The sequence below is a fragment of the Phodopus roborovskii genome, unplaced genomic scaffold (genome assembly GCF_943737965.1).
Source record: "Phodopus roborovskii unplaced genomic scaffold, PHOROB, whole genome shotgun sequence".
In the NCBI taxonomy this organism is placed as follows: domain Eukaryota; kingdom Metazoa; phylum Chordata; class Mammalia; order Rodentia; family Cricetidae; genus Phodopus; species Phodopus roborovskii.
The window spans coordinates 1,312,004-1,338,189 of NW_026125538.1; the positions used below are offsets into that span (position 1 = coordinate 1,312,004).

The window sequence follows — 26,186 nt, forward strand, 5'->3', positions numbered from 1 at the left end:
CTCATGAGTACAATTACAAAACTTGGGGTATCAAGGCAAGAGAATTCCCATGAGTTTGAAGTCAGTCTGGAATACAGAGTGTCACCTGTCTCAAAAAACAAAGTAATTTTAATTAAAAAAAAAAAAAAAAAAAAAGCAGGATCTTGTGGCAAATTCCTGTGATCCTAGCACTCAGGAAGTAAAAGCAGAAGAGTCAAAAGATCAAGGTCATTCTCAGCTACATAGCAAGCTTGAGGCTGGCTTGAGATACATGAGACCCTGTCCCAAAAACAACAACAAAAACCAAAATGGTAATAAAAGAGGTATACAATCAACAAATCATGAAATGAAATCAAGATAACTGAACAGAGTCAAATCACTATTTAGTAAATAATTAGCTAATATTTTTGGTATTAAGTTACCTAAATTCCTGATCTATTAATAAGAGGATAAAACTTTAAATTTATAGATTTTGGGCTGCAGAGATGAATCAGTGTCTAAGAATGCTTGCTGTTAGGGAGAGGACCTGACTTCAACTCCATAGCATCCATGTAAAAGATGAATGTGGCCACACATGCCAGTTAATCCATCACTGAGGGACCTAGTACATTCTGATGTACCCTTAAAGATTACAACACAACTACTATTGTCTTCTCCCTTAAGTATTAGGTGAATGTTTCTGGCCTGGGAGGTCCCATGGCCCTTGAGCCCCAAATAAACACACAGATGCTCTATTAATTATTAAGGTGTTGGTCAATGACTAGGGCTTCTTATTGGCTAGCTCTGTCTTAATTATTAACCCATTTCTATCAATTTATGTATTGCCAGGAGGCTATAGCTTACCTGGTAATGCCCTGCCTGGTGTTACTCCTCTGGAAGCATTGAAACTCCCCTGCCTACACATCCCAGAATTCTCCTCCTCTCCTAGTCCTCATTGGCCCAATAGTGTTTTATTCGTTAACCAATAAGAGAAACATATTACAGAAAGACAAGGCCCATCACTTAAGAGTTAATCCAGTTGGGCCTGTCAGTTACTTGTCCAGGAGAACAACTCCTGGGAAGTTGACTTACCTGGAGACATGCTAAGGAGATGAGAAGAATAATTATACTCTTATTGAAATACTTTGCTTATACACCTCCAATGGCTATTCTTGGTTGTCAACTTGATTTTGTCTGGAATGAACTGTAATTCAGAAATAGAGGGAATACCTGTGATCCAGATCCTGAGGTAAGATGACAATATGCCTTTGATCCAGGTCTTGAGGCTGGAAGATACACCTTTATTTTGGGCCACACCTTCTGCTGGAAGTTTATAAGAAAACTGGAAGAAGGGTTTATTATTTGCCTGCTTGCCCTTGCCTTGCTAGAACACCCATTCCTTCACTGGCATTAGAGTCTACTTTTTCAGGATTCCAGCATATACAGAAGCCCATCTGGGACACCCAATCTTATGGGACTTAGCAGATACTAGAATCTTAGATTTTTATATTTTTCCCCCTCCACAATTATCCATTGTTAGACTGCAGCCTGTAAGTCATTTCAATAAATGAGAGAGAGAGAGAGATCCATTTCATAAGTTCTGTGACTCTAGAGAATCCTCACTAATACAGATTTTGGTGTCAGTGTTTCTAGAGAAACAGAAGTATAAGCATGAATCTTTTAAGTATCTGGAATAGACTTTTAAGTTTGACAGTACCTTCAAATTCACCAGCATCTTCCCTGACCTATGGAGTGAGGGCTATTATGGTTGGAAAGGCTAAATGGAAGCCTTTCGAGTTGCCTCTGCCAAAGAAAATAGTTGAGTCAAAAACAGAATCACATCCTTGGAAGAACTTCAGAAATTAGTGCCACCATAATGACTTGAAAGACACAGGGGTGATGGTTCCCACCACATCTCCCTTTAACTCTCCTATTTGACCAGTGAAGAAGACACCTGAAGCAATTTGCTTTCAGTTGGCAAGGCCAGCAGTACACATTTACTGTTTTGCCTCTCCTGCCCCATGTCATAACTTAGTTAGAAAGGATCTTGATCATCTGTCTCTTCCACAAAATATCACATTGGTGTACTTTATTGATGACATTATGCTGATTGGACCGAGTGATCAGGAGGTAGCGACCACTTTGAATTCAATGGTAACACATGCGTGTCAGAGGATGGGAAATAAATCCAACCGAAATTTAAGGACTCTAGAGAACCCCAACTAATACAGCACCCCAGAATCTTGTCCCCCAAGGCAGTTGCTTGCTGGTCTTTACTGATAAGCCTACTCCCCTTTTCTGAGTTCTAACTTTAAAAGCATAGCCTCCCTCCTCCCCCATTTTATCTCTTCTTTGAATAACAGTCTAAACTTAAAGCATGCTTACCCCGATACTCTGAGCTGTCTCGATGTTTCTCTGAGATGTCCCTTTCATCCTTCCTTTCTACTGATGCCTACAGACCTCCATTGTTGACCCTAACTCAAAAGACATAGCTTTCTTCCTGTTTCCAATCTGCCTTTTCCTGAAAACTGCCAGGACCTGTGATTTGCTGAGAAGTTACAAAAGGGAACTCAACTCAACAAAGCTTTTTTTTTTTTTTTCTTTTTTTTCTTTTTTCCCCCAGTAGATCTCCAGCTACATTGTTGGAAGACAGCTGGCTGGTCAGAAGTCAAAGTTTCTCCATGGCCTAGCAACTATCTCAAAAAGCTCAGCAAAATGGAGCTCCCTCCCTCCAGCAGAACTTCCTGCTTCTAATTGCCATCATCTGGAGAATGTCCCTGGCCCTGGAGGACTGACCTTATCTAAAGGCTCTTTAAAGCCAGGTGCTGATTCATCTTTAGCTTGACCATTGTTACAGATGTCTGCATAGAAGACTGCACTAGAAGCTCTGCTCTCAGACCCTCCTGCCATACACGAAGCCTTGTGATAGGAGCGGTGCCACTTGATGCAAATTAGGGTTTGTCCCTAGGCTCCCCAACCCTATATATTCCTGATACTCTGGAATAAAGTTGAGCTGATCCACTGAAATGTCTCCTGGAGGTCTGTCTCTGTGTTCATGGGCCACCAAACCTTTCTTCATGCCATCTGCCTCTTTCCTCGCTGGACCTGGTGGCCAACAGGCCTAGGAGAGAAGAGGACCCAGACCCTACACTTTCTAATCTTGAATTGTTTGTTGCAACTCAGTTATAAGAAACCCAGAAGCCTTTCCACAGGTTTGTCTGATGCACACAGGCAGAATCATGTTTGGACCTGAGCCAATGTGGGTAATTGTGGGGCTTCTTCTACCTGGTACCTTTTCTGGGAAGTCCCCTGACCTCATTGGTTATCTCCTTGCAGATTAAACAGGAGAAATAATTGAGACAGTCCACAATCACATGTATTCTGAACCTGAGACACAGTATCACGGGGCAAAGGTCTGTGAAGGAGGGCCTTCTTGGAGGCAGACTAATAGGAGCAGATGAAGAGACCCACAGACAAACACTAGGTGGAGCCAGGGGAGCCCCCCAAAAAAGAGTGGAAGGAAGGGTTTTAGGAGCCAGAGGGGTCAAGGACTCTATGGGAACGTGGCTCACAGGAACAACCAAGTGGACTTGTAGGGACTTAGAGACTGAAGGTCCAAAAACACCCTGTATGGGTCTGAGCTAGGTCCTCTGGATATACCTTACGGTGTGTAGCTTGGTGTTCTTGTGGGACTCCCAACAATGGGAGTGTCTCTGATCCTTACTTGTACTTGAGACCCTTTTCTTCCTGCTGGGTTACCTCATCTAGCCTTGATACGAGGGCCTGTGTCCAGTCTTATTGTATCTTGTTTAGCCATGTTCAGTGGCTATCCCTGGGAGGACTGCTCTTTTTTTTTTTTGTGGAGGCAGAATGGAGGAGTGGACCTGGGGGAGGGTGAAGGACTTGGAGGAGTGGGGGGAGGGAAACCAGACCAGATGTAATGTTTGAGAGAAGAATAAAAGTTAAAAAGAAAGGGATAATAGAAGTAATGGAAAGGTTAAAAAAAAAAAAAAAAAAGATTATAGAGTGAGCCACTATGCCTGGTAAAGCACTGTGTTTCAGTTACCTAGCTATCATTTGGTCTACTCAGATGGCTATTTTATACTGTAGCATACTTAGACCCCCACACTTAACTTTTCTTTATTTTTCCCTGAAATGCTGGCAAGTTCATCCAGGACTTTCTGCATGTTGGGCAAGTACTTTACCACAGAGCTACTCCTCATCCCAAACCTACTTAAAAAACAAATTTTTTTTCATGTCATATTTAACACATGGTTCTAATACTGTTACTGGAGTTAGAGTCAGAGTCCATTAAAAAAGCCAAATTAACCAAATCTGGTGGCACACACCTTTAATTCTAGAACATAGGAGGCAGATGTGGGTGGATTGGTGTTAGTTCAAGGCCAGTCTGGTATAGTTCCAAGCCAGCCAGAGATACAAAGTAAGGGTCTGTCGATAGATAGATAGATAGATAGATAGATAGATAGATAGATAGATAGATAGATAGGGAGATGGCCCAGCAGCCAAGAGTACTGGCTGTTCTTTAAGAGGACCCAGGTTCAATTCCCAGCACTCACATGACAGTTCACAACTGTGTGTAACTCCAGTCCCCAGGGATCCAATGCCCTCTTCTGGCCTTTGTGGGCACCTGGGCCACAGAAATACATGTAGGCAAAATACTCATACACATAAAAGTAAATAAATAAAATTTTAAAAAGAAAAAATAAATAATGGCAAAAGGCAGAAAAGGCTACATTTAATGTGGCCATATTAGGAAGAAAGAGATAACCAGTGCTTCCCACTCACAAGTCTCCTGGCACAAAGATAAGGTTCAAGTAGAGGAGTCAATTATTTGCAGCTACGTAGTTGTGGTCACAGTATTGTCTTACCTGTTGTCTCATCTGCAGCCTCTCCCCACTGCAAGGCCAGGCCCTGGTGAGGTGTAACTAACCCCAGAGCCTCGCTCCTCGATTTGGCAAAGTACTTCCACTTTTCTTCTTTCCAAAGTATAAAATTCCTGGGGAACTGACTAGGGTACCATCTCTCAAATCTGATGGCCAAAGGAGGAGACAAGTGTCTCTAGAACGGCTTCATCCCTCCAGGAAGTTACAATACCAAAATACAGGGAAGCTCAGAGTTGACGCGTTTCCAGTTTCTTTATGCTCAAGAAAACATCAGAGGAAAAAAAAAGCATTCCAGTTTGTTGAACCCATTTTGTTATTTCTCAGAGATCTGTTTTTACCAACTTAGAACCTGACTTACATTACAACTTTAAAGTGTAGTTTAAATCATGTCTACACCAAGTTTAAATTCTCTGAACCCAACTTACCACTGAGAATCAGAACTTCAGAAAATAATAATCCCAAGAATTATGCAGGACACCCCTAATGGATGAACCATTGCTACTTAACCATGTTGAGTCAGCAACAGGGAGCTTCATTATCTCTTTTTTTCAGCATGAAAGTATGTATGCAAAAACAGCTTTCTCATCTAGAAAGCTATAATAGATAGTGTTAGGTAGCTAAACAGAAACTGAGGGTGAGCCCTGCCTCCCATTTAACCTTACCACTCCTGAGGCCTGCTGGTTGAAAGAATGGAATAGCACTGGTCCTGGGTGGAGACATGACATTTTGACCTGTCCCAAAGATTAAAGCATAATATACTATTATCTTCTTCCTTACGAGTTAATTCAGCTGGGCCTGTCTGTCAATCCGCCATCTAGGAGACCATTCCTTAAGAAAGCTGATTCACCCAAAGACATACTAAGGAGGGGACAAGAATTATTATCCTTTAAAAGATAATGTATTTATCAGCCTCTCACTTTCCCTGTTTCTTTTATCTCCTTTTCTTTCAGACTCTGGCCCAAATCCTAAGCATGTTTACTCTGACAGTCTGGGCTTTTGCATTCTATCTCTGAAATCCCTTCCCACTTCTATACAACTACTTGTCTGCCATGTGGCTTTTGCTCACCTCCGTTGATGAACCTGCCTGTTTGTTGTTTTTTGGACTATGTATTAGCTAGTGTGTGTGCGCATGCGTGGGTGGTGAAATACTATGACTAAAAACAATTTGCAGAAGAAAGACTTTATTCTGGCTCACACTTCCAGAGGGCTTGCATTTACAATATCAGGGAAGGCATGGCAGATCGAATTTTTTCCCATACAAAGAAAAGCAGAAAGATCAAACAGGAAGTAGGGTGAGGCTATGCACCCTCAAAACCCACCCCCATTGATGCACTTCCTCCAGCAAGGCTCCACCTTCTAAAGGTTCCATAACCTCCCAAACAGCAGCACCAAGCAGAGATAGTGTTCATACATGTGAGCCTACAGGAGACTTTCTCATTCAAAGGACTGCAGACCCTAATCTAAAAGGCATGGCTGTCACTCTTCCTCCTAACACCTGCTTTGATCTTCAGCTTGCTTTCTCTGTTGTCTTTTCTCTCAAACTCTACAAAAGTGTCTTTGAGCTTCCTTCTGAGGTCATTCTAATTTCTTTTATTAACAGAACTAAGAACTTACTTATTTTTCTGTTACTGTGATACAATACTATGCTTTACAGTTGTTAAGGAACTAATCAAGCTATGTATAGGGGCTTATGATTTTAATCCCAGCATTCAGGAGGCAGAGACAGTTCACAGCTAGCACTGTGTGCGTGGAGAGTTCCAGGACAGCCAGGACTACACAGAAAAGCCTTGTTTCAAAAACAAAAACAAAACCCCAAAACCAACCAACCAGCAAACAAACAAAAAAGATCTAATCAGTTAAGCAGCCTTGTAGAAAATTCAGTAGGTGTGGTTACTTTCAGGGAATTTTATTTACATAAGTGACTTAGAATAATCAACATATCTTTGGAAGAATATGAAAAATGTATTTCCTTTATAGAAAAGTCTGTGCCGATTCTCTTTTCTGGCTTTTACTGTCTGTGAATTCTGCTCCTAACAGTGGTGTGTTTGTTGCAGGGTGGGGTTAAGGCAGGAATAGTATTGTTTGTCTTATTGCCCAATTTGATCTTCTGTTCTTCTAGCATTCTACTTGTATTCACTTCTCCAACTGTCCCAGTTACTTTTCTATTGATGTAAATAGATCCCATGATCAAAGAAACTCATAGAGAAAACAGTTTATTGGAGGCTTTCAGTCATGGCAGGGAGCATGGTGGCAGGCAGGCTGGCATGGTGATGCACAGTAGCTGAGCATTTACATCCGATCCCCAAGCACAAGGCAGACAGACAGACAGACAGACAGACAGACAGACAGACAGACAGACAGACAGACAGAGATACTGGGAATGACATATACTTTTGAAACCTCAAAGCCCACCCTACTCTTCCAACACGGCCACATCTCTTAACCATTCTCAAACAGTTCTACCAGCTAAAAACCAACCATTCAAATATATGACCCTGTGGGGTCCATTTTCATTCAGATCACCACACCAATCAATAATAATGTAAGCATCTTTTTCTGATACAAACTTGGCTAGGGATCCATAAAGACAGTTTTGTAAATATGTTGTCATTGTGCAGTAAAACAAATGATTCTGGCGCTTTTCCACTGTTTTTCTGGTAGCTGCCTATTTGGGTATAGAATTTAACATTCTCAATGCCCGCTGGATGGCTCTTTTGCCCTAGTAAACTCCACACAGTAAGTACAGCAGTTAGTCACTCAGAAAGCTGAGGTCTAAAACCCTGTTCTGTTTCACTCATCTTTATGAGCTGTGTCTCTGAGGGTTACCATGGGAAATAGAAGGTTGAATTCAGTTTGGTATGCTAATAACAGACATGGTAGGTGGCAAGTACCCTAATACCAGATTAAGAAAGCAGGAAAATCATCTTAATTCAAATGCTCTATTAATTCAATACATGTTGTCTAGTTGGATTCAAGCAATTCAGAATCTCTCTCCACAACAGAGCCATAATATAACAAGACAGTCAAATCCAGACTCCAGAATTTTCAGGCTTTATTAGAGAGGCAAATGATTCCCATTCAAATATAATTTTTCTCATTGTATCTATGGCAACAAGCAGTTGAATGAATGGGTAGATTTTAGCAGCCATAGAACTCACTATTACCTCATTCTCGGTCTACAAACTTCTTGGGTTCATGTTGTGCTACTAAATTTCTAGCAAACTGGTATGGTTGTTTTATAATGAAGGTTTATACTTAATTACTCTCCTGAATACAATTCTTCCAAATTGTCATGCATAAATTCATAGTACATGCTTATCTCCCATTTCTATATTGTGCTGACACAGAAAATACAAATATCATCTAAGCTCAGTATCAGAGAATCTTAAGCCACTGGGCTTTGAAAGAGGTTATTCAGGGTGAGTCCCCCACCCTCCCGCCCTCTGCAAATCCATCATCGCTCTTTCTTCTCACTCAGCACTGTTAGTTTCAAGTATTATCATGTGCCTCCATGGTTGCCTGGACTTCCTCACTGTGGGGTTTACAGGACAGCATATTTCTGTACTTCTGTATTTGTTTTCTGTCTGTACAGGAACTTCTATGAATATAGATTCAAAGTCAGACAGATGGAGTTCAAAGGCTGAATCTATCATTCGCTAGCCAAATGATCTTTCTATTTTTCTTAAGTTTCCTAATGATTTATTTCTACATATACAAAATGAACATATGGCATCAGCTACTTAGAGTAAGGTTGGGTGAGATAATGTAGAAAAGGTACTTACCACAGTTCCCTGGGACTTCTTAAGTGAGACTATTGTAGAGGGGTGCAGAGTAAGGTCGAAATTAGCATACAAAATATATGTCTGGAAACCCCACCCCACTAAGGCTGCCATGAACTAGACATGTGCAAGAAGAGTGCACATCATACAAATGACCTGTGAGAGTGAAGTGTGGGACGTAGGACTTTCTATCAGGTCTGGTCCACTTTCCTGAAAGTGCTCTCTTTGTTAGTAAATTGTCCCTGCTGTTCTGTCACTGTCCATGTGTCCCTCCATGTCCAAGAACCTGGACATCTAGGCAAGTGGCTTCCATACTGCAGTCCCCACCTGAACAATACTGCCTCTTTTTATCTCCCAGAGACAACAGTTCTATTAATAGGCGATCATACTAAGTTGTTCTCGACTGCATGCATTATTAAGTATACCAACCCTTTCCAAAGTAAGGTTTACCATTTTGAAAAATAAAATCCCTGGGGAAGAAGATTGACTTTAAAGGACTATAATGAAACTTAACCCTGTCTTATTCAATGTGAACAATTTGGGAGGGTCATTTAGGGAAAAGCCTAAAAATATTCTGTTATCAGATAATTTTTATCCTGTGCTTACAACAATGTTGGCTCCTGGCCTGGCAAGATGTCCTCATGAGCTGAGTTCAATTTTTGAAACCGAAAGTAGAAGCAGAGGGCTGACCCTTGAAAGTTGCTTTGTGACCTCCACATGTTAGCCCTGACACACTCACACCTGCACTCATGTATGTACTTATCAGAGAAACACACACACTCACACACTACACTATACACACACACACCACACACACACACCACACACATACCAAACACCACACATATACCACACACACACACCACACGATACACACACACCACACGATACACACACACACACACACCACACAGACACCACACACACACCACACACCACATCCACACATACCACATCCACACCACACACACACACACACACACACACATATAGCACACACCACACACACATACCATACACACCACACACACATGCACCACACACACACACACACACACACCACACACCACATCCACACCACACAAAAACACCACACACACACACACACACCACACACCACATATACACCACACACACACACCACACACACACACTATACACACCACATACCACACACACACACCACATCCATACACCACACACACACCACACACACACACACACACACCACACACACACATCACATCCACACACCAGATACACACCACACACACCACACACACACACACAAAACCACACACTACACATACACCACACACACACACACACACACACCACACACACACACTATACACACCACACACACACACACACGTAACAAATGAAATGAAATTATAAAGTGAAAACATTAGGGCTGTCTCTGTGGAAAGCAGTAGGCGTGGAGCATTCAGCACCAGCTTCTCTTGTTTCCTCTGTCCCAGGGCTGACACCATTTCTTTCTAATTCCCTCCAGTAAAGGAGGCCCGTGATCCCACAGTGCTGCTGTCTCTCCTTGAGCCCCAGAGCTGATCCAGCTCTTTCCAGTCTTCTCAGGATGACCTTTGACCCCTGTCTCATCACCTGACATCTGGCAAGGTCCTGAGTGTGAGCACTTGAGTGAAACCATGTCATGTGGTGTCCTTTCCCTTGGCTGACTCTTTCCAGAAGCCTCTAGTTTGTCCTCAGCTAGAACAGGAAGGGGATGTGTGGCAGGAAGTGGTTTGGATTCCTCAGTGTGAACACCCAACAAAAAAACGAAGCTATTCTAACGGTTCCTAAGTTCCTTCCTCTCCTTGCCAACAGCTTAACATTGCTTTCTCATCCAAAGACTTTTGCTGTTTTTTCCTTTTTTTTAAATATATGTTTCAGACATTGAAGTACAAAGAAGGGTATAATTATAATCTCCAAGTGCTCAACACATGCAGTTTCAATGATCATCACATTTTGCCCATCGTGTCCTATCTTTCCTCCTTATGTTATTTTAATTTTAACTTTTCATTTATTATCTATTGCATATTGGTCATATCTCCCCATATCCTGTTCTCTCCCCTCTCCCATTACTCCCCTTTGTCCCATTAGGTAGTTTGAATTCTACTTTCATGACATGTATTCATATATAATTTGTTTTGTTTTTCCGAGACAGGATTTCTCTGTATTGCTTTAGAGCCTGTCCTGGAACTTGCTCTGTAGACCAGGCTGGTCTCGAACTCACAGAGATCCGCCTGCCTCTGCCTCCCTAGTGCTGGGATTAAAGGCGTGCGCCACCACCTTCTGGCTCATATATAATTTTATTTCTTTCTTCAAAACCTAGGAACCACAAATAAGAGAAAACATCATTTTTCTTTGTGATGATTTACCTACTATGACTATCTCCAGTTGTATGCATTTTCCTGTAATGGCATAACTTAGTTCTTCTTTTTGGGCTGAAAAAATTCCATTGTGTGCGTTACTGTTTCCTCATTTGCTCCCTCTGTTGTTGGACACTCACTCGGGTTGGTTCCAGAGTTCGGCTACTGTGAATAGTGCTGCATTTGTTTTATTATTTAACAGTTTTATCACATGTATTCATTTTGTATGTCTGTATGTGTGAGTACACGAATGCCATGGAGTGTGGAGGTCAGAGGGCAACTTGCAGGGACCAGTTCTTTCCTTCTACCATGTGGGCCCCGGGGGTCAAACTCAGGCTGGCAGATATCGAGCAAGCAGCTGAAGCCACCAAGAAGAAAAAGGACTAATCCAAGTTTCCTGTTGTTTTGAGACAGGGTCTAATGTAGCGCAGGTGGGCATTGAGATGTGTGAGTCCAGAGATGCGCTTGAAGGCCTTGTCCTCCAGCTTCTGCCTCTGCGGGAGCTGAGATTTCAGAGCCCTCAGTTTCCACTGCCCGTGTTAGCAATTCCGGGGATTGGAACCCAGATTCTTCGATATGCTAGGTCAGTCTTCCATCCATCGTGCTACATGGACATTATCTTACTATTTTTGCTTGTTGCTGGGATATTTTAAAGCTAGATATGAGTTTATTTTAGTGGAATCTCTGCCTTTCTGATCTTAAAACTGGAGGTTGAGGCACAACGAGCTCAGCCTCCTTTCCTTTCCCCTGATAGGTCTGTATTGCTGCCACATGGTTAGAATCAGGGGAGAATGAGCCTTCATCAGCCCGTAACTATTCTACATATAAATATTGCTGACTACCTTGGTTGCAGACAGCATTTGGCTCTGAGGAAAAGAAGAAAGCAGGAGACAGGAAACGTTCACCAGGAAAGTAAAGAAAAAGTAAAGGCAACATGACCCTTTGACTTGTGAATTTAGTCAATAGCTCAGAGTTAGCTGCTCCCACAGGCCGCCTCTTCAGGGTTACTCTGTAGATGGTTGACAAGGCTGCAGAATGCAGTTCTTCCTGGAAGTTTTCCTAATTGCTCTCACAGTGCACCTTTAAGTTTCTATTATTCACTCTCACAAGTTTAGAGAAAGAAAATAAAGCTTAAAAACTTTTCCAGCATGTTTCAGTTGAATGAATTCTTTCCATAATTCTTACATTTTCTTTAACTTCTTGACATGCTGGAGGGTGATGGCCTTCATCTCCTTGTAATCCAGGACTTAGTAGGTTTTCCTGAGAGGGTATTGCAAATAGTCCTCACTGTACCTGACTAGCTGAGCACCATCATTAAAGAGGCTGTGTTAAATAACTGACTTTTCCATTTTATACTAGTAAGAAGGACTAGCTGTTACTGGCCTATGCAACAGCTATCTTCTCTTGAAAAATTAAGAGTGTTATCTTTTATTTTTTTATTTATTTTATTATTTATTTATGTATTTATGTATTTTTCAAGACAGGGTTTCTCTGTGGCTTTGGAGCTTGTCCTGGAACTTGACTTCATAGAGATCCGCCTGCCTCTGCCTCCCGAGTGCTGGGATTAAAGGCTTGCACCAACAATGCCCGGCTGAGGAATGTCATTTTAAAAGGCCTATTTTGTTGTTTTTCTTTTGTTTATTTGTTGATATGTCATTTTGGGGAGGACAAAGATTCACTCTGTGGTGAAACTCACTGTGCCACCTAGGGTGGCAATCCCAGACTCCAGTGTACTGGGATTATAAGGTATATGGCACCACGCACAGATGATTAAAAATGCTTATTTAGTTTATAAAAGCAGAATCTAGTGTAGGTGGGGTTTCTTGTGGAGACTGCCAGCTCCCCAATAAACTCACAGAGACTTAGCAATTACTTATAAATGCTTGGCAGATAGCTTAGGCTTATTATTGCCTAGCACTTAGAACTTAAATTAACCCATATTTATTAATTTATGTGCTACCGAATGGTTCATGGCTTGTTACCTCATCTTCTATACACCCTGCTCCTCTGCATCTGGCTGGCAACTTTGCCATTCATCTTCCCCTCATTCTCTCAGTCTGGTTCTCTTGCCTAGCTATTGACCAATTGGCTCTTTATTCACCTAATGAGAGCAACACACCTTCACAGTGTACAAAAGAATTATTCCACAGCAGCCTAGTGACTTCTTTTTCCTCCTTTTTAAAAATTTAAATTAGAAACAATCTTATTTTACATATCAATCCCAGTTCCCCCTTCCTCCCATCTTCCCATGCCCCCCCACCAACCCCTCCCTCCCCCATCCCACTCCCTATCCAGTCCCCAGGGAGAGTGAGGCCTTCCATGGGGGGATCATCAAAGTCTATCACATCATTTAGGGCAGGGCCTAACCCCCCCCCCATGTAGTGTACTTAGAGCAGCCTCGTAACTTCTGAGGGGCAGAGAGTTAGGGGGCAAAAAAAGGCTCCAGTGCGTGCTCAAAATAGAACATAAAACATCAGGGTTAGAGGACAGCTTCAAAACTGTATTTTAAATAACTACAGGTTGTGTGTAGCAGCTTGTTCAGTTCTATCTATTTCTTATTCTCTTGAGTTCACAGGATCTACGGAGCTATTCTGTTTGGGGATGAAGAGAGTTCTGGAAAGTTTCAGTCAGTCTACATCACTGTAGCTGCACATAAGATCATTCCTGGCTTGTTACATGGGTGCTGGGATCTGAACTCAAGAACATCATGGTTGAGCAACAAGTACCCTTAACCATTAAGCCATCTCAAAGGACCTCTATTCTTTTCTGCCTCCAAGAAATACATCCCATTGTCAAAGACTGATAGTAGCTCTGGACAAAGGGGTGGGCAAGGGGTTCAAATCATATAGAACCAGGAAGCAAGCAGGTGACACTATTCTCATATCTGGTAAAAATAGATCTCAAACTAAAATTGGTCAGAAGAGAAAAATAAAGACCATTTCACATTGATTGATGTGATTTAGACTTTATCGTGTCTATACACAGAGGCTCCAAATGTCAAACTAAATACTACTAAATACAAAGTCACAGACCATCCCAAGACAGTAATGATGACTTCAACAGTTTGCTTTCACCAGTAGACTCTTTATTCTGAAATAAATAAATAAACAGAGAAACACTGGAGTTAAATAACACCATAGAACAAATAGGTGAATTTGTGAACATATATGTAACATACCAAACTTAAACCAAGATAAAGGAAACAATTTAAGCTGATCAAGCAGTAAAAATAATAATTAAAAAAAAACCCCAAACAAAACCATCCCAATGGATTCATTGTAGAATTATATCATACCTTTAAACACGAGCTAACACCAATTGTTCTTTTTTAAGATATAAATTTATTTTTATTTTATGTTCATTGGTGTTTTGCCTGCACGTATATCTCTATGAGGGTGTCAGATCCCCTGGAACTGGAGTTACGGACAGGTGTAAGCTGCCATGTGGGTGCTGGGAATTGAAATTGGGTCCTCTGGAATCACAGCTAGTGAGTGCTCTTAACCACTGAGCCATCTCTCCAGACCTCAATCATCCTTAATTCCATAAAATAGAAAGGGAAAGAATATGTCTAATCTTTCTAAAAGCCATTATTGTACTAATAATAAAGTATTATTATTATGATAGACATGGTCTCACCATGTAGCCCTAGCTGGCCTGGTCTACTCACTATGTAGATCAGACAGGTCTCAAACTTACAGAGATCTACCTGCCTCTTCCTCTCTAGTGCTGAGATTAAAGGTGTATAGCACTACACCTGGTTCTCAAAAATTGTTAATAAAATGCTAGCAAACCAAATGCAGGAACACATCAAAATGCTGATCCACAAGATCCATATGTCTTAATTTCAGAGATGCAGGAATGGTTCAACATATGTGTGTTAACTATTTTCTATGATTGAAACAGCATAATCAAAACAATTTCCTGGAAAAAAGCATTTAATTGGGCTTATTGCTTCAGAGGATCAGAGTCTATGATGGTGGGGCAAAGGCATGGTAACAGAACAGGAGATCACATCCTGAACTACCAGCAAGAAGTAGAGAGCACATTGGGGTGGTATGAGGTGAGTTTGTTTTTTGTTTTTGTTTTTTTTTTTTAATTCTCAACTCTCCATGAAGTGACATACCTCATCCAGAAGAGTCACACCTCTTAACCTTTCCCAAATAGTTTCACTAACTGGGGATAAAATACTCAAACATATGGTCTACATGGGGCATTCTCATTCAATCACATTCCAGTCCCTGGCCTCCATATGTCCCTGGCCCTATCGTAATGCAAAATGCATTTAATCCAGTTTCAGAACACTGCTTAAAATCTCTTCTGAGACTCAAGGCAAGCTCTGAACTGTAACTCCAAGACCAAAAACCAGCATGGAAAATACCACATCCTGTAGTTCTATGTCTGATGTCGAGGGACTGAGTTGTCACCCCCCTGTTCAGCTTTTCTGCCTGTAAGAGACATCTCCATGCAGAAATTGCCCTGACACACACTGCTGGCCTTAGCAGTGCTCCTTAACTTCAGAGGAAGATTCCATAACCCCTTTACTCAGAAATCCTTAGTTACTCTAAAGCCAGACCCACATGGATGCCAAATTTAGCTTCCAACTTGGGACTGACCCTGGGATCCCTGAATCATACTTGTAGCAGCTTTGCTTTGTTGTTGCACTTTAGAAGCAGATACTTCATCAGACTTTTCTGTTCACAAGTTGGAAACTTATGTGGGGTCTTGCTCTGAAGGTATCTTTCGCTTTATTCCAATACATACGTGGCCTTTTTTCATTTTCTTTATCTCTTTCAGTGTAAGCCTTTGCCCCAATATTAAATTTCCTGGTACTCCTTTTCTCTCCAAACTGTATATTTTTGATTTTCTTTTTGCCAGATTGCTCTTTTTCATTATAGAGCCGCATAAGAGTAATTACTAATAACAATAACAAAGCCAATATTAGGCTGTCTTTGAATCTCCTCTACCAGAGGAACTATTTTATTACTTTTAAATTTAGTATTAGGCAAATTTCTAGGACTAGACCAAAATTCATCCATATCCTTTTCCAAAATATCACAAGAAGAGTTCCTAGCCCAGTTGATATTAAAGTTTTTGCTTCCCTTGAAGCATCTTGAGCTGGCTTCCACATTCCATATAACTCTCAGCATTACTGTCTGCTAGCACTTACTAGGACAGCCTGCTAAGCTTTGCTTTCAGCATTTAACTGCTTTCCTACTCCAAAGTCCCAAAGCCTTCACATTTGTCAAAAAAAAGCCACATGGTCAGGTTCTTCACAGAAAAAGTCACTTTCTTGTATAAACGTCTGTACTAGTTAATTTTCTCTTGCTGTGGCAGAGTACCATAACCAAGGTAGCTTATAAAAGAAAGCATTTAATTGGGCTTATGGTTTCAGGGTTAGGGTCCATGATGGCAAAGTGAAGTGATGGCAGGGGGAATAGCAGGACCATGTCTCAAACCCCAAGCAGGAAGCAGAGATGGCCATCACTAAGGATAACAGGAAGCATTTGAAACCTCAAAGCCTGTCTCCATAACGTACCTCATCCTAGTCCTTCCCAAATAGTTCCACCAACTGGGAACCAAGTGTTCAAACATATGAGCATATGGAAGCCACCACAATATGTAAATAAGTAAATAAAATTCACTACATAAATGCTGCAAGAACAGAAATCAAAAGATTATCTCAATAGACATAGCTGAAGTCATTGACAAAGCTAAAATTGATTCATGATTTGAAATCCTAGAGAAATTAAAGATGGGAAAAACATCTCAATATAATAAAGGGTACATATGACAAACCTATATCCCTAAACCATATGAACTGTGAGAAAAGTCTAATCATTTTCACTAAGATCAGAAACTAGAGAAAGGGTCTACTCTCTCCAGTTCTTTAAGCATAGTGCTTAAAGTCTAATTGAGAGCACAAGAGAGGGAACTAAGTGAGGTTCCGGGGGAAAAGAAGCAATCATATCGTCTATGTTAAGATGATATGCTTCTATCGCCATAGACCCCACCAGATCACTCTCAAACTGTCAGAGCTGCAGGATCCAAAATAAACATACAAAAAGTCATAGCTTTCCTACATACCAATGGCAAACATAATGAGAACAAAACCAGAGAACGAATATCATTCCCAATCAAAACAAACAACAATAAAACAAAAAACTAACACCAAACCAAACAACAACAACAAATCCTTGGAATAAATCTAACTAAGGAAATAAAAGAACCCTGCAATGACAGCTTTAAAACACCGAGAAAAGTAATGGCAAGGTTTTCAACACCCATGGATCAGAAGGATTAGTATTGTGAAAATGGACATCCTACCAAAAGCAACCTACAGACCAATGGAATCCTGATTTTAAAAAAAATTCCATTGTCATTATTCAGAGAAATAGAAAAAGCAACCTTATAATTCATATGGAAGCACAAAGTGTCTAGGATAACCAAAACAATCATGAGCAAAAAGAATAAAGTTGGAGGTAACACCATATCTGATTTCAGTTATATGTGAGAGCCAGCATGATCCTGGCATAAAGATATACATACTGGGTAATGGAGTAGAAAGGATGAGGCTAGAGAGAGAGGGCTCACCAGTTAAAAGTGCTCACTGCTCTTTTAAAGGACCAGAATTTGTTCCCCAGCACACTTGTAGGCAGCTTACAGCCTCCTATAACTCCAGTTCCAGGGGTATATGACTCCTGGCCTAGGTGGGCACCTGGTCATGAGCATGTACCTCCCCACCACACACAATACGCATATTTAAAAGAAAATAAAGTATTTTTTAAAACATGTCCCCAGGGAAGTTGGGGGAGGAGTGAATATGATCAAAACAACACAATGTGTGAAATTCTCAAACAACTAATAAAAATGAGACAAGCATTTTAAAATTAAAAATGCACAAACAAACAAATAACAACAAACAAACAAAAGACCTATGTGTGTAAGTCCACATGACTTCAGCCATGAAATCTTTGACAAAGATGCAAAGACCACACACTGGGGGAGTGGAATCATCTTCAGCAAATGGTGTCAGAAACACTGGATGTTCACATGCAGAAGACAAAACCCTTTCATCCTGCACAAAAGTCAACTATGAATGGGCCAGAGGCTTCAACATCAAACCTGAAACTCTGAAAATGCCCGAGGAAAGACAGGGACTGAACTACACAATGGCATGGGCAAGGATTTTCTAAAGGACTCTGTTACACAGAAAATAAAGCCAACAATCTACAAAACGGGACCTCATGAAACTACAAAGCTTCTGCACAGCGAAGGAAGTCACCGACTAAGTAAAGAAAGGCTATAGCATGTGAGAAAATTTTGCCAGCCATACTCCTAACAGAGGATTAATATAGAATATTAATCTTGAGCATCCTAAGAAGTAAACAGCAATAACAAACTCAAATCACACACACACACACACATACACACACAAACCCCAAACACCAAGAAAACAAACAATCCAAACAAAATATGTGCTAGGAACTGTAGAGGAAGTTCTGAAGGAAGACATTCGGGGACTGGAGAAGTGGTTCAGTGGTTAAGAGCACTGGCCACTTTTCTGTAGGCCTTAGTTTAATTCCCAAAACCCACATGGAGTTTTACAACCAACTGTAACTCCAGTTCTAGGATATCCAACATCTTCTCACTTATGTGGGCACTAGACACACACACAGTGCACATATACAATACAAGCAAAACACTTAAGGTCATAAAATATAAACAAATAAGTCTTTCAAAAAAAGAAATACGATGTATAGTTTCTTAGGATCTTTATATATTTTGGATATTACTTTCTATTGGATGTGGAGTTGGTGAAAATCTTCTCCCATTCTGTAGGCTGCTGTTCTGTCTGAATAACGGTGTCCTTTGCCTTACAAAACCTTTTCAATTTTATGAGGTCCCATTTATTAACTGTTGATCTCAGTATCTGTGCCACCAATGGTGTTCTATTCAGAAAAGTTTTTTTCTGTGCTAATGAATCAAGGCTGTTCCCCCACTTTCTCTTCTATCAGGTTTAGTGTATCTAGGTTTATGTTGAGGTCTTTGATTCATTTAGACTCGAGTTTTGTGCAGGGTGATAACTATGGATATCTTTGCATTCTTCTGTGTGCAGACATTCAGTCTGACTAACACCATTTGTTAAAGATTCTGTCTTTTTTTCGAGTGTATTTCTGGCTTCTCTTCAAAAAATTAGATGCCCATAGTTGTGTGGATTTATGTAATGTTTTTATGCTAATACCATGCATTTTTTTTATTACTATAGTTTCGTAGTACAACTTGAAATTGGAAATGGTGAGACTTCCAGCAGTTGTGAAAATATTTATTGGGGACTTTTGGTTTATAATGTCTGTTAGCTCCAGAATTTCTCTGTTTAGTTGTTATCTGGGTAATCTGTATAACTGGCAAAAGTGAGGTATCGAAGTTTCCCACTATCATTAATGTGTGAGGATCAATATGTGATTTAAGCTGTAGTAGTGCTTCTTTTATAAATTGGATGTCCTTGTGTTTGGTGAATAGATGTAAGAATTTAAATATTATCTGGTGGATTTCTCCTCTGAGGAGTATGCAGTGTCCTTCCCTATGTCTTCTGGTTAGTTTTAGACTGAAGTTAGATATTAAAATGGTTACACCAGCTTGTTTCTTTGATTCATTTGCTTAGAATATCTTTTTCCAATCCTTAACCCTGAGGGAATGTCTATTTTTGATGTTGAGATGTATTTTTTGGACACAGCAGAAGGAGGGATCCCATTTTTGCATTCATTCTGTAAGTCTGTGTCTCTTCATTGGGAAATTAAGACCATTTATATTGAAAGAGATATCAATGGACAATGATTGTTGATTCCTGTTAAATTTGTTGTTGTTGGTGGTGGTAGTGATGGTGGCAGAGGGTAGGTGGGGGGTAGTTGTGTGTGTGTTTCCTTTCTTTTGACCTTGATGGCCTGAGATTATTTATTCCCTGTTGTTTTCAGGTTGAAGTTACCCTCCTTAGGTTGGAGTTTTCCTTTTAGCATCTTCTTTAGAGCTTGATTTATAGGTAAATATTGCTTAAATATGGATTTATTTTCTCCACCTCTGGTGGAATGTCTTGTTGTTTCCATCTATGGTGATTGAAAGTTTTGCTGCCATGGTAGTTTGGGGTGGCATCTGTGGTCTCTTAGAGTCTGTAGCACATCTATCTAGACTCTTCTTTTAGAGTCTTCATTGTGAATTCAGGTGTAATTCTAATTGTTTTGTCTTTATATGTTACTTGGTCTTTTTCTCTTGCAGCTTTTAATATTCTGTCTTTATTCTGTATTAGTGTTTTGATTATTATGTGCCGAGGGGACTTTCTTTTTTGGTTCAGTCTACTTGTTGATCTGTATGCTTCTTGTGTCTTTTTTAGGTATTTCTTTCTTTAGGTTAGGGAAATTGTCTTCTATGATTTTGTTGAAAATATTTTCTGGACTTTTAACCTGGGTTTCTTCTCCTTCCTCTATTCCTAGTTTTCTTAGATTTGGTCTTCTCATAGTGTTCAAGATTTCCTGGATGTTTTGTGTCAAGAGATTTTAGATTTAACATTTACTTTGATTGAAGTATTTATTTTTTTTTTTTCCTAATCTGTCTTCAACAACTGTCTCTCGTCCATCTCTTGTACTCTGCTGGTTCTAGGAGCTGATATGTTGGGTGGGTGGGTTGTTTTGTTTTATTTTGTCTTTTGTTTTTCCCTTGGTTTTTGTTTCCTCTCTGGATTTTAGAAGAGTATGGTGGCTGTGTGTTGCCTGGTAGGAAATTTTCTGTGAACTACTTGGGGATACAGATGTGGCCACTGGGGGATACAGGTAAAATGTGTTTCTGGGTATGGGAGTTGACACTTAGGAATGGGATAGACTAGGGGTCTGCAGGAGTTCACAGGAGGGAGGAAGGCAGAGTGTTTCACCAGGATCTGCTTATTTAGACTACTTGGAGCGGGAATAGAGAAAGAAGAGAGGCCACCCTAGAAAGTCTGATACGGAGCTGGGATTAGACTGGAGTTGGAGGCTGGGATAAAGTAACAAGGTGGGGGGTTGGGGGTAGGGGGGTTAGAAAGGGAATGTCTTTGGCATCCACAGGAGTTGGGAAAAGAAGCCTGCAGTAGGTGTCCTGTTGCAGGATAGGGATGCGACTGTGGGATTGGATTTGGAGGAGAGGAAGGAGTGGTGAAGGTCTTCAGCTAGTTTACCTGTTTCCCTGGCCTGCTCAGCTGGTGTGTTCCCAGGGAACAGCTGTTGGTGTTGGAGGCTGGAACAATGGGATGAGTTGAGAGAAAGAGGGTTGAAAGAGAAGATCTTCCTGATCCATTAAGGATGAGGTCAAAGAGAAAAAGGAGACTAAAGCAGGTTTTTCTGTTACAAAGCTGGGTGTGAGACCGGGGGATTGGATCTGGAGGAGAAAGGGAGAGGTGAAAATCTACAACCAGCCTACTTTCTTCCCTGGCAGAGCCTAAAAAGATAGAGACAAATGGCTACTAACCACTTTAAAAAGTAACCCACAACTAGGCTACTAACCACTTCTCTTGTTGGGCCCCAACTTCAATAGAAAGTAGGTTGGTTACCCTCTAAACATTCATGCTTTTTTTTTTTCTAGAAAAAGTGGAGGCTATGAAAAACAGAACTTTTGAACAGAGGGCTCCAGCATTTGGGGGGAACTACTCCCATGGGTTTTATTGGTTCTGGAAGTTTCTTTGGCACCAGAGGTGACTACGGTATGTTTTGTTGTTTATGTGTTATTAGCAAAACTCCTCCGACAGTACATAACTTCCAAATGTAGTCATGTAGAAAGAAAAAAATAGTTCAATAACTCCTCAAAGAGTTATTGTCTGTCAAATGGACTCCAGGGCCTGAATGGGTGAGAACCCAAGTCAGAAAAACCAAAGAGATTAAAGAGGGGCAAATGGGTTATAAGAGCCAAGTTGGAAGGCTTGTGCTCTATGAATGGAGATCAGATTTATGAGAGTTCATTGTTACAATAATAACCAAACCTGGCTTCATGTACCATCCTGTAAGCCCAGCACTGGGAGGATGAGGTAAGAGGAATGACACATGTTCATGGCCAGCATGGGCTACCTTGTCTTCAAAATACCAAATAAATAATAATAATAAAAAAACAGAGTCAGTTTATGTATTCAAGATTGTTTTTGTCATCAGGGATAACCAACTATGCTCTAGAGCCACAAGAAAAGTGACATCACCTGGAGCCAGTTATCAGTGTCTGGGAAGGTAGGGTAAAATGTTGACACAAAAACCACAGCTCTCATCTTGGAGGGAATAAAAAATAGCCATTTTGAGTGACCATGGCCTGGGAACACAGATTTAGGTTACCTCGAATTCCACGTTCCAATGTAGAAGCACTCTCATGAATTTGATAGTTTTACAAAAAGATGAAAGGCACAAATCAAGGCAGAATCAAAATACATTGGTGAGTACATCAGAGAGGCAGGTACAGCAAGAAGTAAGAAACTTTTTTATAGTCCTAAGATACAATCTGGTGACATTCTCAGCTATTGCGTTGGTGGAGGCTAGTGGCCTGCTAAGTTAATAGATTGCAAAAGATTTCTATCTATTAGTCACAAGATGCTAGTTTAGACACTGGCACAGACAAGGAATGGCTGTTCGGGAAGGCTAGAACAAGGCCGAGATAAGGTTGTCAGCCTCTGGAGCAACATTCCAGTCTCTCTACAGTACTGGAATTCTAATCGGTCAATCTCTGCCGACACAGCTTCTCTCCGGAGTTTTTGTTCACAAAGACAAGGAGCAAAGGGTGGCAGCTGGCAGAGTAGGAGCCACCCTGTCCCTCCACATCCTGCTAATGTGGCTTACGCAGATCACTAGACAGCTCTCGGCTTCAATTTTATTATAAAACTGGAGGAATAATTCTAAACCTCGTGTGGTTAAGAGGTCAGAGGGCATGTGAAGCAATTTATTTGAAAGTGAACTAAAATGAAAAACCATCTAAGTCCTCAGATATCCACAGCTCCTTCATATGAATTATAAGAAAGGCCTCATCCTCTAGTTGAAGTAAACTTTGTGCCAGTCTATAGTTAGTTTAGCAGAAAGCAAGTGAAGTTTTATTTAGTCTTTACTTAATGCCTTTGCTTGCCATTCTCGAATGAACCATAGCTCAAAAAGTTAAAAAAAAAAAAAAAAAATCAGAAACCTTGTAGACAGAACTCTCAGAACCCTATCCAAGGACTAGGGAAAACACCCAGGTGAGGGTGGATCTGGAGATAGTCTTTGTAGTGTCTTAACAATCCCCAGGTGATCTGAAATCGAGCTAGACGAGGGGATATCTACAGTGAGCTGACTGGCTTTGTTCACCAATGTAGGAGTTGATGAACTCTTCTGCTTTGGGTAATCTTTTTCTAGGGCCAGAAAACTACATTTACAAAACCTGGACTTATTCTTTCCCCCACTGTAAATAGTCAAATGAAATCATGATACAGTGGTAAATTGTGAAAAGCAGTGTTGGAAAGGTAATGCAAATAAAAGAAAAAACAAAACACCAGAAACATTTCAGAAATGATAGGAAAGGGCTTAAGGCAGTATGTGTAGGAAACAAGACTATAATAAGGCTCGAAATTCATGCACAGGGTCAGAGGGCTCTAAACCACAGGTTAGTGGGCGTAACTCAGATTATAACAGTTGACTAATGAAATAAAACTGTCTGCAGTTTCCCTGGGCTAGACGACACTTCCTGTCATTGCCTAAATTGCTTTACTTCAAAGTGTTTGTGGGAGCAGGAATGCAAATTAACTGAGTATGTTTATTCTGTGCTGGGAGGAAGGGAAGAGGAATGGGTTCAAGAAATCCGGCAATGTTTAAAAGCCCGTGGCACACAAGGAGATAGGTTTTTATGGAGAGCGGCTTCTGGGAACTGCTCACAGAGAAGAAAGCTCTAGGAGGGCAGAACCAGGGGCACAGAAAGAGCCAGGACTATCTGAAGCTGCTTGCAAGTATAGGTAAGCCTCCCTCAGGGAGCAACCCAAGGCCTCATGCATGTTAAGCAAGATCTCTACCAACTGAGCCACATCTACAGCCCATTTTCTTTCATTCTTCCTACGTTTCTTTCTTTCCTTGTCTTTAAAACAAAACCAAGCTCTGGCTAGTTTTATTAAAGAAAAGCTTTCCTAGTTTATTTCTCACTGGTCTGTGCTGTGAGCTTCTCATAAGTCAGGATCACTTGAATCAACGACAGCCATCGTGCACACGCTGTAGTATTTTGCACATGCTGGGCCCAGTTCAATATTATTGGAGCAATGGACACCAATTTTGGCAAAGGGCATAGTATTCTATTTTAGATATCTTCACAGCTAGGCAGGTCTTGACCAGGATGGCCAATTTTGTGCTTCTCTGGCTCATCCTCTTTTAGAATCTTCTGGTACCCAGCATGTCTTTCCTGCTTTTCATAATAAGGTGGAATCTAGAGTTGGTGACTGAAGAAACCTGTCTTATTTTCAGCTACAATCTTAGCTGTGGGGCAGGCCCCAACCAAGAGCAGCTGCCATGATGGCTGGAGAGTAAGAAACCACTACTGTGTTTCTTCCCTAACTACAAATAGAAGCTCGAATGACAAAATGTAGCAGAGGCCTGAGCTGTAATTGGACATTTCTGGAGCTTTACTTTAGGAGTGAGATTGAACCTAGTACTCTTTCTATTCATTTTTATCTCTTTTTGGGAGAAGGATAATGTAATAACAAGTAAAATAAACCTGGTATTTAAAAAAAAAAAATGGATACAGTGCCTCCTATGATGAGTCTAGTTCTTTACCTAGAGCAAAGTTTTCTGTAAGAATCTCTCTGTATTCATTTAGCTTAGCTATACTCCTTAGTGATTAGGAAATAATTTCTGTTTAAGAATTGACTAGTAGGCTAGATCACAAAGGGAGAGCTCAGGCTTAGCATGTCCAAGGCTCCAGCATCATAAGAAAAAGGATGGAGTGGTATCAAGTTCCCTTATCGATTCCTTAGGTGTGGACCTGTTTAAAAATCACTTCTACTGGTTATTTCCAATCCTCAAGACCCACACCTTATTACATAGGGAAGGGGAATGTGGTGAGCAGGGGCAAAAGAAACATTCAACAAGGAGATACATTGCCTTAGGGAGGTGGAGTGATGTGAATGGAGTGGAGAAACTGAGGCCTATTTTGTTGACTTTGGCTAACCATGACATGGGCTAGAGTTTATCTCTATTTTGTGTCTTCATCTTCCCCCTCTTCTCCAGGCAAAATGAAGGTGACTCTGGTGCATATGTTGTTTATGATGTTGCTGCTGCTGTTAGGCCTGGGCCTGGGCCTGGGCCTGGGTCTTCAGATGGCTGCTGCAGTCCTGGAGGACAATGATCAGCCACTTAGTGAGTTTTGGCCTGGTGACTCCAATGACAAAGCTGAGGCCACTGAAGAGGGAAAAGGCAACTGGACCACAGAAGCACTGGTGCTCAGCTACAAAGAAATGGCACAATCTGTCTGGCCACAAGAGACTACCCTCAATGAAGATGAGGTTGTAGGAAGCAGGATGCTGAGGTCTGAGGTTCTCTTTCAGAGCAAACAAGACCGTCACCTTAGGTTTGACTTAAGTGCCAGGGACTGTAACACCATGATGACACCCAAGATGAAGGAGTATGATCACGAATGCATAAACCAGTACACGTTCATCCATGAAACTCCAAGCACGGTCAAAGAAGTCTGTGAAAGTCCTGTGATTGACTGTGACCTCAAGGGCTCCAAATGTCATAAAAGCTCCCGCCCTTTTGAACTGACATTGTGCATATTGTCCAAACCAGGCCAACTCTTTCCCAACTGCCATTATCTGACTTACATAACTGAAAAGTTCATTATCGTAACGTGCGATGGCTACAAGCAAATTAAGCTTCAGTGAGGCACCTCATGCCTTTCTCCTCTCTGCATCTCATTGTCTTTCTTCTTTTGCATTTCCATTTGCTGATGCTTCTGTCCCCCACTTGGGTGCCCTATAAAAAAGATCCTGGGAAGTGAGGATGGACCATTGCTGATCTGATCTTTGTCTTCTGAAAATACAATTATTCTTTGCATTAGGGGTCATCCAACTGCCATTTTGTTCTGGGGGTCAGCAATAGCAAAATAATGTTTAGTTTCTCCTAGATGTCTCTCACCTTCAATCCCTGCCC

At 41.0% G+C, this 26,186-nt stretch overlaps 1 protein-coding gene across 2 annotated transcripts; it reads left to right on the top strand.

Moving 5' to 3' along the window:
• Positions 1 to 1,151: 1,151 nt before the first annotated feature.
• On the top strand, positions 1,152 to 26,038 carry Rnase10 (ribonuclease A family member 10 (inactive)). 2 transcript variants are annotated; one of them, XM_051176869.1, is made up of 2 exons: positions 1,152 to 1,207; positions 25,266 to 26,038. In XM_051176869.1, exon 2 carries the CDS (start codon positions 25,271 to 25,273, stop codon positions 25,916 to 25,918), a length of 648 nt encoding a protein of 215 aa, XP_051032826.1. In that variant the 5' UTR covers positions 1,152 to 1,207; positions 25,266 to 25,270; the 3' UTR covers positions 25,919 to 26,038. The 2 variants fall into 2 exon arrangements, with proteins under 2 accessions (XP_051032826.1, XP_051032825.1); XM_051176868.1 differs by lacking the exon at positions 1,152 to 1,207 and adding an exon at positions 23,858 to 24,004.
• Positions 26,039 to 26,186: the final 148 nt, after the last annotated feature.

What these genes read in the sequence shown, in the direction of transcription:
- Rnase10 (XM_051176868.1), top strand. Translation starts at nt 23,899, where the DNA reads ATGGAGAGCGGCTTCTGGGAACTGCTCACAGAGAAGAAAGCTCTAGGA. An exon ending in GAAGCTGCTTGCAAGTATAG is followed by an intron (nt 24,005 to 25,265) that starts GTAAGCCTCCCT and finishes CCTCTTCTCCAG; the next exon opens with GCAAAATGAAGGTGACTCTG.